General features: G+C 38.6%; 1 protein-coding gene across 7 annotated transcripts in view; it reads right to left on the bottom strand.

The window, feature by feature from the left end:
* ica1 (islet cell autoantigen 1) overlaps positions 1–12,734 on the bottom strand; it is a 129,380-nt gene that overhangs the window by 53,662 nt on the left and 62,984 nt on the right. For all 7 annotated transcript variants that reach the window (XM_060824747.1, XM_060824746.1, XM_060824751.1 and 4 more), the window contains 2 exons: positions 10,849–10,947; positions 2,898–2,998 (listed from right to left, as the gene is read on the bottom strand). In XM_060824747.1, the coding sequence (XP_060680730.1) occupies positions 2,898–2,998; positions 10,849–10,947 (200 nt within the window). The remainder of the gene's footprint in view (positions 1–2,897; positions 2,999–10,848; positions 10,948–12,734) is intronic.

Raw genomic sequence — 12,734 nt, 5'->3', positions numbered from 1 at the left:
ATAAAGAACATGTACACACTAAACTTATTTCAACTCAATGCAAAAGACGTCAGCCATTTGTTTGCTCATTTCTTAGGGCAATACCTTGACCAGAGTCAACCTACCTGGTTCAAAATTTAATTAAGTCTTTGTCATCATTAAGTGGCATAGTCTTAACAGCATCTCCACCAATTAGAATCCAGTGGGCAAAGAAAACTGACTGAGCTAGAATGTGCAAAAATCTGAACTTGTCTATATTAACAGGAGAAAAAGAAATGCAACATATTATTTAAATGGGAGAGACTGGTGAACTCTACAGTTCACAAGGATCTAGGCATCCTGGTGCATGACTGATTAAAAAAAATTCATGCGGGTACAGCAAGGATTAGCATTGCTTCAACTATATGGTGCCTTAGTTACACAGTACCTGGAGGAGCATGTATGGTTTTGGTCTCCTTAATCAAGGAAGGATATAAAAGTAAGAAGCAGTTTAAAGAAGGTTGACTTAACTGACTCTTGGGACACATGGGTTATTTTGTGGAAAAAATAGAATAGAGTCATATGCATTTGAATTAGTGCTGTGAAAAGTTTATATTGTCTTTGGCATCATCTTACGTGCAGGGTACCCAGGTACAGATACTTTAAGTGTTTGTTACAGCACTGAATGAGTAAAAAAGTCTAGCTTATGAGTACAGTTTTTAAAAAAAAATTGACTCACTTGAAATCCAGAATAAGAGTAAAAAGTATCTTTATAAGTACTCAAATTATAGTCAATTTGACTGACTGCATGCCTGCCAGACTGCAGAATGTGAGGCCCTCACTGCCTCTCTGCGCTGACCTCCAACCTGGACTTGCCTCCAGGACTCATCTCCCAGGTCAGCCTGGGCCTGATCTGCTCATGCTGACACAGGTTGGGCTTGTACCCTTTGGCATTTTCAGCAATGAAAAAATGATTTTGTTAACATAGGAGTTCAAGAGCGTCCTTGAAGGATGGTTATTTCGTGAAATTCTCTTCTCCAGAGAACATTGAAGGCTGTGAGATTAAATATATTCATGGCTTAGTTTGATAAGAGTTTTATTTGACAAGGGAGTCAATCACGAGAGAATGTAGCAAAGTGGAGTTGACACCACAATGAGATCAGCTAAATCCCCTACTCCTGCTACTATTTCTTGTGTTTTGCAAAGCTAATGTTTCAGCTGCCAGGGCTGAGATAGAAAGTGATTGAGAATTAAATGCAGCTTGCCTAGTGGCCCATTTTATCTACCTGTTGCAGGGGTAACTAGAAACCACCAAAGTAGACAGATTCCTCCCCAACCCAGGACCCCTTTAAAGTGGCTTAGATGCTGAATCTATTTTTGATTAAAGATTTTTAAAAAATTTGAGACAATGAACATTCATTTTGAACTGCATTCCCTGTTACTTATCTTCCATTGCAGTCTGCTGCTCCTTTCAAGCTGAAAGGCCTCCAACTGCCCTTTCTCCAGTAAGACCCCTTCCAGAGTGGGAATGACAGTGAGCCTACTCTCTGGCTATTAAGTGACTAACTCAGGAAAATCACAGGTGAATGACCATTTGTCCTTAGGTGTAACTTCAAGAATCTGAAACAATACCAAGCTGTTTCCTAACTCCTGAAGGAAAACCAAACCCTTGTGGAATGCTGTGGGTCAATTCATTCCCATTAGAAGACCATTTGCTAAAAATCCCACGTAAAATGAAATATGTTTCATGTGCTGAAACTGCTTAGATCTTTGACAGCAGCTTTTAAGAAGGCAATTCTGTCTGAAGGCTGCTACAGAATTTTGGAAAGTGCAGCAAACAAGTTGCAAAGTGCTTTTACCACAGAACGCTGTGAGCTGGCTGTACTGAGTGGTTTATGTGGCCATTTTTGCCAAGAACTTTGTTAAGATGTGGATCTGACAGCCAAAAGAGCGACAAAGGCATAGCAAAGATGAACTGAACAAAGCATTCAATTTTTCTCAGAGTATCCTGAAACCTTTCTGAATAAGACTGCATTAAAGAATGGATAATTACTGGATCTCAAGGCGAACAAAGCAACAGAACATGTGTCCTGTGCAAACATCAGGATTCTTAACTTGAACTTAACTGGATGTTAATCAACACTACAATTTCATTGGACACCTGCAAGCCTTCAACAGCACCTTCCAAACTTGCACTCTCTACCCGATAGTGATGAACAATTAACAACATTATTTTATTATCTTTTTGCCAGAGTAGAATTCCTGGTCTTAACCCACAGACTGAGACAGTGAGATCAATGTAACTTGAAAAATAATAACTCAGAGCCATTTTGTCACATAACAGTTTAGAAGGTAACGTGCAATTTGTGGTGTTCCTACATATCACAGCCCTTACCTCTCCAGGTGATAGAATTCACAGATTGGAAGGTGATATCAATGGACTCACTTCAGAGTATACACGAGAGAAAATGAGAATTTCCTAATTGTGTACATGGAAGTTTAAGATATTTATACATTTCACAGGAATTACAGCCCTCTTCCTGCTTCTGCGTTCCTAGCATTAATGTAAATCAGGCTGGGAATATATTGTTGCTGCAAATGTGTTGCTGGTCAAAGCACAGCAGGTTAGGCAGCATCTCAGGAATAGAGAATTCGACGTTTCGAGCATAAGCCCTGTATATTTAGAAATTTAGTGAAATATTAGATTCACTGGCTAAAATGCACTTGTGTTGCTTATTTGTTTCCAAAATAAGTTTAGCCCTGCAGTAAAATTACAGTAAGTGAAACTTGGCATCATGAAAAGAACGGAGGCTGAATCATTCCCTTCAAACACAAAAAACATCATTCATATCAATATGGATATGAAGTGTGTTTGTAACTAACTCAGTTGAACTTTGTTTCTTTTTCTTAAAACATATCAATGATTTTTTGTAACTTACTCATTATCCTGGTCAGATGCATCCTTTGCCACATCTACCTTTGCATCATTATCTTCCTGTGATGCTTGCTCTATCAATTTATTTACAGGTCCTTGCAAAACCTACAATCAAAAATTTAATTATTTTAAATTATATGGCATTCACAAACATTTTAATTTTAAATTGCATACTATGGAAGAACAATCTGTTACAAGAAACCTGCAAGTCATATTGTGTCAATTCAACAAAACATATGCTTCTGCCCCGAGAGAACATATTTTAGCCTAAAAGACTTGATCGCAAGTGAACCAAGTTTTGAACTTTAACCATCATCCTTTTTGTTAATTAATATCTCCCATCTTCCACCTAATATAGAATCCTTCCATCTATCAATTCCCTCCCTGTGCCTTTGTAACATCTCTCAACTTTTACTTCCTTGTTCAAAGATCTACCACCTGAACCATGGGGCTGGTCTTCCTTTGTGAGCTTCAAACCTCTTAACAATGGGAGTTCCAATCATCCAAATCTGGACCACTGCCTATTAGCTCACCAGCCAGGAGACAGAGCCCTGCACCTATAAATTGGTGAACGTGGCCTGAAGGTAACTTTTAAAATTAGCATGTGTGTGTTCCCATACATTGCAAACCGAGAGCACCCTGGAATTAAAATCCTGCTCCTTTCTTTGAGTCTATAGCCATTTCATATTTAATACTTCTTTGTCATCTTGGATTTGAAAGATTGTGCAAAAATGTATCTATTTCATGTTATATCTAGGTACCTGCGTTAGGTCAAAAAAGTACACTGCAAAGCCTTTGGGACATTTGAAATCTTTTTTCAAACAAGGCTTTTTAGAAATTATAACTTCAGATAATTGAATGGATTCATTTCTCGGTCTTCACCTGTCAGAGTTTTATGGTTTTCTTGTGAAAAAAAAAGTGTGGGGCTTGGCAATTGCTTATGTTTTGAATTGAATGGAGACAAGAAATCTGTGAACATGGGAGAGGCCAGTGCTGGACTCCTTTTTAATAAAAAACTTCTATCACAAAATTAGGGAGAAGGCAGATTGTTCTCCTGGGAGGGTAACTGTAACAACTTGTCATTATTGTACTTCCTGATCAACCTGTGTCTGTCAAGATCTGTGACAACGGAGTGTAATTCATGACACATACAAGAATATCAGATTGATGATCCACTTTATCTTGTCGTCTTTAAGAACAACAACCCTTGATTAGAAAGTGTGTTTTTTGTTTTTTAAAGTGAATCTACAGAGAATATTTTGTTCCCTTTGTCTTGAGAGACAGACAGTGTGACTGTTTGAGAGAGGGAGGGAGGGAGTGAGGGAAGGAGGGAAGGATAGACAGAGACTGTGTGAATAAGTGAGTGAGTTTTGTTTGTAAACAATCCATAGCTATTTGTTAATCAATTCATAAGTTCCAGAACTTGCTGTAAGAGTTGCAGAAAAACAGGATAGCGAAGGTGTTTGGTATGCTTGCCTTGATTGGTCAGTTCATTGAGTACAGGAATTGGAAGGTCATGTTACAGCTGCACGATATATTGGTTAGGCCACTTTTGGAATTCTGCGTTCAATTCTGGTCTCCTGCTATAGGAATGATATTGTGAAACTTGAAGGGGTTCATTAAAGATTTGCAAGGATGTTGCCAGGGTTGGAGAGCTGGAGTGAGAGGGAGAGGCTGAATAGGCTGGGGCTGTTTTCCCTGGACCGTTGGAGGCTGAGGGGTGACTTCATAGAGTTTTATAAAATCATGAGGGGCATGGATAGAGTGCTATCCTTGGGAAAAGACCTTGGCTATTTAAACTCCAAAACTAGACGACACAGGTTTAAGGGGAGCAGGGAAGCATTTAAAAAGGGACCTAAGATGCAACTTATTCACGCAGAGGGTGACGAGCGTATGGAATGAGCTGCCAGAGGAAGTGGAGGAGGCTAGTGCAATTACAACTTTTAAAAAGCCTCTGGATGGGTATATGAATAGGAAGGATTTAGAAGAATATGGACCAAACGCTGGCAAATGGGACTAGATTCGATTAGGATATCTGGTCAGCATGGACAGGGTAGACTGGAAAAAGGTCTGTTTCCATGCTGTAACATCTCTATGACTCTACCACACATTTTCTTTTAAATCTTAAAAATCTTTCAAGTGTCATTTATTTAGCTTCCAGTGGAAAGTTGTTTCGATGACATCTACTCAGTGAAACATTTCACTATTCCCAGTTCTGAAGTTGTCATTGGAGTCTAAACATTAATTCTGTTTCTCTCTCCACAGAAGCTGGGAGACGTGCTGAATTGCTCTCTCACTACTTTTATTTAAATTAAACTTTATTGTCTGGTTATTTCTTATGGTTCTATTTCTCCCTTCATGTTCAGAATTCTGATAAAATTGCTGCTTGAACTCCTCATGCAGTGCTAGGCTTCAAAGTAATAGTTATCTAAGACATAGCAGCCTCTGGAGCTATATCGACTTTCACTTCACAAAAGGATTAAGAGAAAAGGATTATGAAAAGGATTTATTGTAGTAACAGGAGTGGAGCAAACAATTATAACTTTCTTGATTGCAGTGTATATATTTCACTTGACTGTATAACAACAAAAGAACATAAGATGAAAGAGTCAACTCCAAATGGCTGAATCTGCTAAAGTATAAGGGAAAATATGAGTGACATTTTTATTAAGGCTGTGTGATACCAATGGATATGTTTTTTCATGCTGGCTGAGTGCGAGTCCCGAAGGTAGAATACACTATTAGAAAATCTTGCTGTTCCAAACAGATAAATCAACCCACTGCTAACAACCAAAAGCATGACGGACATTGTTACCCATGACTGTAAAATAACAGGGTATCACAGATAGAGAGATAATTTTCTTAATGGAAACATTGTTAAAAGTTCAATTAAATGTAACAAAATATGCAAAAAGCTACCTTCTCCCTTGTTCCTTTGATTATTCATGTATACAATGTCATCACATAGGTCAACACAGTACAAATGTAATAACCGAACAGTGTTTCGATTCATATGTTAAGTTTTGATACATTACCTTATATTATACAAATTCTGAACTCGGAATTACAGCTTTCATTTCCTTAGATAAACCCTTTTTTGGACAGTCACAGGACAATCCAGAATTATGTATTTGTTTTACGTACTCTGCTGTTTCTGCAATTAATGGATTTATACAAACTTTTACACGGATCTTTGTTATTCTTAATATTTCTGTTAATAAAAGGCAAGCTTTTTCTCCTCATTAAATATATCATTGCTGTTTTTGAATTACTGTATCATGTTTAGGACCACCTTCAATCTGGGGTTGATAAGTATCAAGGCTGAAAATGTGTTGCTGGAAAAGCGCAGCAGGTCAGGCAGCATCCAAGGAACAGGAAATTCGACATTCCGGGATCATCTCCAACAGTGACTCTTAACAATTTATCCTTGATAGTTAGGGACAACCCATCATCTCGCTCAGAATGATATACAGTCTACACTTGCCAAGTTGAATACCAATCAAGTGGGTGCATTGCCGTAGAATTTTTTTTTTTGCATCTTCTGCATTGTCAAATATGCACTCATCCAGACATTGAAAAGTATTCCATCACACTCCGAGCTTATGCCTTGTGGATAGTGGAGAGTTTCGAGGAGTGAGGAGATTAGGTACTCATCACTAAATCTGTAGTGATTCACTCTTATATTTGGATGGCTTGCCCAATTTAGTTTCTGGTCTAACGTAAAGCCCAGAATCCTGAAAGTTAGGATTTTCCAGATGTTAATGCCATTCAATGTTAAGGTGAAATTATTGGATTTGCTCTCGTTAGAAATGGTCATTGCCAGCCAACTGTGTGGCATGAATGTTACATGCCACTTATCTGTCAAAGCCTGAATATCGTCCAGGATTGGCTGCTTCAGTATCTGCTTCAGTACCTGAGGAATCACAGAAGATGACAATTGTTGAAGGTGGCCATCCAGCTTATCCTATCACTGAATGAGCATCATAACCAAGTCTGTTCTTCTACCCTTTCCCCATAAGCCTGAATATATAAAAATATTCTTCTACTGAATCTGCTTTCACCCACAATTCCAGGCAGTGCATTCCAGACTTGAACTAGTCACTGCATGAATTTGATTTTCTCTTCTCAAAATCTGCATCATCTGGTTCTTGATCAATTTATGACTGGGAATGGTTTCTCACTGCTCTCTCTGCCCAGACTTCTCACAATTTTGAAAACTGCTATCAAATCCCCTCTTCTCATCTGAGGAAAACAGTCCCAACTTCTTCAATTTATCTTCATTAGCGAACTTTCTCATCCCTGGAGCCATTTTTGCCAAAGTCTTTCATACTCTCCTCAATGCATTCAAATGTTTCCCAAAATGTAGTACCTAGAACCATACACAACATTCCAGCTGAGGTCTAACTACTGTCTCAAGGAGATTCAGCATTACCTCCCTGCTCCTCAACTCTACAGCACAATTTATAAATCCTAGGATACTACATGTTTTATCAACCACTCCACAACTGTCCTGACACTTAGTGATTTATGCCCATAAACCCCAAGTTGCATTGCTTTTGTGCAGCCTTTACAATAGCACCCTTTATTCTATAATGTCTATGTCTTTTTTACTAAAATGCATCAACTCACCCTCTTGACACCTGTTCAAAAGGTTCCAACAAGTAGCTAAATATGATTTCCATTAGGAGATATAGGTTAGTTCTCCTTAATTAATCTGTATTAACAGTCCATGTGACCATCAATTCTATTCTGAATTATTGTTTCGTGAAGCTACTCACTCCTGAATTTAAACTGGATGAGTTTACAATTGCTAATCTTCTCCTTAAAAATGTTTTTTTGAACAAAGGCATAATGTTTGCAATTCTACAGGCCTCTGGCAACCACACCAGTGTACATGAAAGAATCAAAGATTATGGTCAGTGTCACCGCAATTTTCACTTTTATTTCCTCCAATTTCTTGGATGCATGTCATCTGGTCCTGGTGTCTGGTCAAATCCAAGTACCAATAGATTGTGCCATTTTTCCTCCATACCAATTTTGGACCCTTGTAGTAACTGGGTTTTTCCCCTCTGTCATCATGAGTAACGTCTGCTTCCTTGGTAATGGCATATGCAAGATATTTATTTAATACCTCAGCCATGCCCCATCTCCACATATAAATCACCTTTGAAAGCCCCAATTAGTTGTTCTCTTTATGACATCTTTTTAACTATATGCATACCTAGCCTATAAAAGGCTTTGGATTTCAATGTTTGTTAGATCCCAATCTTCTTTCACATTCCCTCTTTGCTATTCTTGTTTGCTTTTTCATTTCTATTCTGAATCTTTCATATTCACCCTGATACTCAATTGTTTTCTCTACTGGACACAAGGACATTATTTCATTTTTATCTTAATTCCTATCTCCGTTACCACCAGTAAGCTCTGGATTTGTTTACCCTACCTTCCCTTGTTGACGGAATATGCTATGACTGTATCTAAACTATCTCTTCATTAAAAAGGGAGCCTGTTGTTCAGCTCCTTCTCATCACTGTTTTCACAGCAATCTTTGGCTCCGATCTTTCCAGCCCAGCTCTGGTATTGCCCCATTGAGACAATTTCTCGTCCAGGAAATTATTCATATTCTGGAATTAGGAGCAGTGCCTCATACGCCCCACATCTAGCTGAATGCAGCCAAGTAATTTCAGTACAGCTATAACAATGGTATTTACTGAACAATGTTAAAAGTTGCCTGGGTATATCCTGGTCAATTACTATCCCACATGTCTACTCTCAACCAGAGGGAAGGAAAGTGTCATGAACAGTGTGATCAAGCAGCATTCACACAGCTCAGAAATGCTCAGTATGGATTCTGCTATTGCCATGCACCTCCTGTCCTCTCTGCGACCTTGGTCTAAACAAGAAGAAGCACTTGACAGAGTAGTCCTAGCTAAACTATAGTCAGTGAGAAACAGGGGAAAACTCTATGATAGGTATGATGCCAAATAGCAGAAAGGAAGCCGGTTGTGTTTTTGGAAGTAAATCATCTCATTCCAAGAACAAAATCACTGCAGTCCCTCAGGTTCAGTCATAGGCACAAGCTTCCTATCATCTTTGCTGATGACTGCACAATATCCAGCAACTCAGCTAATAAATTAGCCCATATACTAATGCAGCAAGACCGAGACAAGTTCCAGGCTTGAGCTGATGGGTGACAAGTAACATGCAATGTTTGTCACAAATAAAAGAGAAGCCGATCATTTCCCCTAGATATTCAATGACATTACTCTTGCTGAAGTCCCCCTTTTCAAGACCCTGGGGGTTTCTATTGACTAGGACAGTCAAATGTGATTAATGGAGTAGAGTGGTGCTGGAAAAGCACAGCAGTTCAGGCAGCATCCGAGGAGCAGGAAAATCCGACATTTCGGGCAAAAGCCTAAATGCAATTAATGGTCATTGGATGCAAAACGTTGACTCTGCTTTTTTTCTTATTCACAGATGTGCCAAACCCACTTAGTTTCTCCAGCAATTTCTGTTTTTGATATTAAAGTACGTATGCTATGCTTCAGTTATACAGTACATTGGTGATAATACATCTCAAATACCATGTAAAAATTTGCTCTCATTATTTAAGGCAGGCCATATGTGCATTGGAGTAAGCTCAGAAGAGCTTAGATTGAGATCTTGTAAAGAGAAGATTGTCTTACATGGGCGATTTAAGAAATAGGGTACAGCGTATTAAAATAAAAGGACCACTCTTTTTGAACAGACACGAGGAGAAACTTTACCTCAGAGGATTGTGCAACTTTGAAACTCTCTGCCTCAGAAAACAATTGTGATGGGGTCAGCGAACATTTTTAGGACAAAAACAGATTATTCCCATGCTTAACAAGCATCTAAACATTGTCACTGGTAAATGGGAGTGTTACATTTGTGACAAAAAATATCAGCCATGACAAAAGTGAACAGAACAGCAAACTTGAAAGCCCAAATGGCCTGCTTTTACGGCTAATGAGAGAGAGAGCGCACGAGCGCGCGAGAGAGAGAGAATGAGAGAGAAAGGTAGCTGTAGAGAGAGAACGATAGAGAGAGAGAGATAGACAGAGCGAGACAAAGAGAGAGAGTGGTAGAGAAAGAGAACAATAGAGAGAGAGGTGGAGAAAGAAAGAGAGGTGGAGAAAGGAAGAGAGGTGGAGAAAGAGAACAATAGAGAGAGGTAGAGGTAGAGAGCGAGAGAGCGAGCAAGATACAGAGAAAGAGATATGTTGAGAGTGTGCGGGAGAAAGAATGAGATGGTGGAGAGAGACAGACAGAGAGTGAAAGAGAGAGAGAGAGAGAGACAGACAGAGAGTGAAAGAGAGAAAGAAAGAGAGAGAAAGAGAGCGCGCGCGATATATAGAGACAGACAGAGAGGGAGAGGTAGAGAGAGCGATGTGGAGAGAGAGAGAGAGAGAGAGAGAGAGAGAGAGACAGAGAGAGAGAGAGAGAGAGAGAGAGAGAGAGAGAGAGAGAGAGAGAGAGAGACAGAGAGACAGAGAGACAGAGAGACAGAGAGAGAGAGAGAGAGAGAGAGAGAGAGACACAAAGACAAGCTGTCACAACAATTCAGCTGGCAGCTGCACAGGTGGTGGCCTTGGGCTCAAACATGCAGGTGGCAGAATTACTAGTATCTCTGACACACATAACGCGAGCGTAAGTTCAAACAGTGAACATGAGAAGACCAAATTTGAAGATTACGAAGATGGAGACCTGAAACTCATTCCTCTCCTAACAATCTAGGCTGTACTCTGGAGTATTGTTTTTTTTTAAATCAGTTCCATTCATGTTTTTCAGGTCAAGCAGTTTTACACAAAACCATGAAAGAAATACAAATCTTTTTGGATGGAAATAGAAGGGAAAATAACAAAGAACAGTCATGTTTTTCAAATGGTTTTTGTGTATCTACAATGGATATGCAAATCAAAATGTACATTTACCTTCAACATTGCAAATTCATATGGCTGGTAGCCTTTGAAACTTTCATGAATAGCTGCCATTGTGTGAGATGTCTTTTCCCAGAAATGGAGTAATGTTGTCTGAATCAAAACAAAAGCAACTATTTTAATTTTAATTTAGTATCACCGTGACTTGCTCATTATTTATGTTTACCAGCTAAGTAATGAATGTATAATTTATAAAATTCATGATTTGGAGATTTATAGATACATGTACTTTCTGCAATTTACAGTGAAATAGACAGTAACAAATTACATGCATTTTTTTCACATCCATCTGTAATGAAAACTTGCACTGATTCAGAGTCCAACAAGCAAGCTACCCCATCTAGCTGTGTGTCACAACTGCATAATTACAACATTATAGATTTTGTTAAGAAAACCAATCTGTCTATAAAACTGAAAGAATCCTACAGAATGGCTGAAGAAATTATGTGACTAGCCTTGGAGAATTTCAACAGGTCCTGGGACTGGACTGTACTTGTGTTGAGAAGACCTTGTGAAATTCAATTAACACTTCCACATGTAAGCATAAAGTCTGTGACAATGGTTCTCCAGGATATGTGAATTGCTCTGTATATCACCAAAATAAAAATCGACAAGTGCCTTCTAAGCAAATGGCTAAGACAGATAAAAATGGTCAATTACATCAACCACAAGACAATGGATGACACTGTGCTGGAGGTCTGGATAAACATAATATGGAAGTATGATTTGCTGTTTTGGGATAGCAACCATGTATCAGACAAGGTGCAAGCAATCATTTTTTATAGAAATTCATCCCTTTCCCTTTAGGAATAACTCTGAAAGATAGGATTGGGTTTCTCAACAGGGAGAGGGAGGAAGACAAATCAGTTGGAGGACTATTGTTCTGATCCAGGTTATCAAGGGCCTCAAAGTGCCTTAAAAACAAAACTAAGGAGACATTACTCAATCTCAAGCAAGCCATATCTACAATGATACTAGAGACTGATCCTAATTCCATACACATCATTTATCCATGTCTTCTTAAAATCCTTGTATATATATTTTATATAATGTCTAACACCTTAGCAATATGATTTGGAGATGCCGATGTTGGATTGGGGTGTACAAAGTTAAAAATCACAACACCAGGTTATAGTCCAATAGGTTTAATTGGAAGCACTAGCTTTCAGAGCGCTGCTCCTTCACAACCTCCTGAAGGAGCAGTTCTCTGAAAGCTAGTGCTTCCAATTAAACCTGTTGGACTATAACCTGGTGTTGTGTGATTTTTAACTTAGCAATAGTTATATTACAAAGTAACTATCTTGAAGTGTATAGTGGTGCTGTTGATTATTTTAAAATTAAAATAAGCAATAACAAAAAGGAGACTAAATGAACTCTACACACTACTATTTCACACACTAATCTTGAGGACACACCAAGATCTCATACAATCCTTTAATTGTGATACACACAGATTTCTCCCCACCCCACCCCCAACCAGGTGAGGTTCCCTAATACTGTCCCAGATGGGATATCCTAAATTGTTAAAGCTCCTGGGCTCACCTGCCTTAATCATCCACCTTCTCAGTTGACTACAAGGTTAATTTAAAAATAAACCATTTCCCTTGTTGATAGTTTTCCTCTCAGATCCAAATGAACTTGCTTTGTTTTTTTAAAAAAAATCTAACTTAACCAGGTGTTCTTGAATTTACAAAGTTTGATTGTTCATTATTGAACCCCAGAAGAATTAGCAACACAACACATACAAACACATTAGCAATAAAAAAAGAGACTCCAAATAAAGCTAAAAACAAGTTTGAATTGTTTGTGAAGAGCAGATAGTTGAACATTTTGACTGTTGGGGTGGCAGTTATTGGTTGTGTTGGTAGATAAACAGCCAG

Source organism: Hemiscyllium ocellatum, chromosome 5, assembly GCF_020745735.1.
Source record: "Hemiscyllium ocellatum isolate sHemOce1 chromosome 5, sHemOce1.pat.X.cur, whole genome shotgun sequence".
Taxonomy (NCBI): domain Eukaryota; kingdom Metazoa; phylum Chordata; class Chondrichthyes; order Orectolobiformes; family Hemiscylliidae; genus Hemiscyllium; species Hemiscyllium ocellatum.
This window is presented reverse-complemented; position numbering and strand designations above follow the sequence as displayed.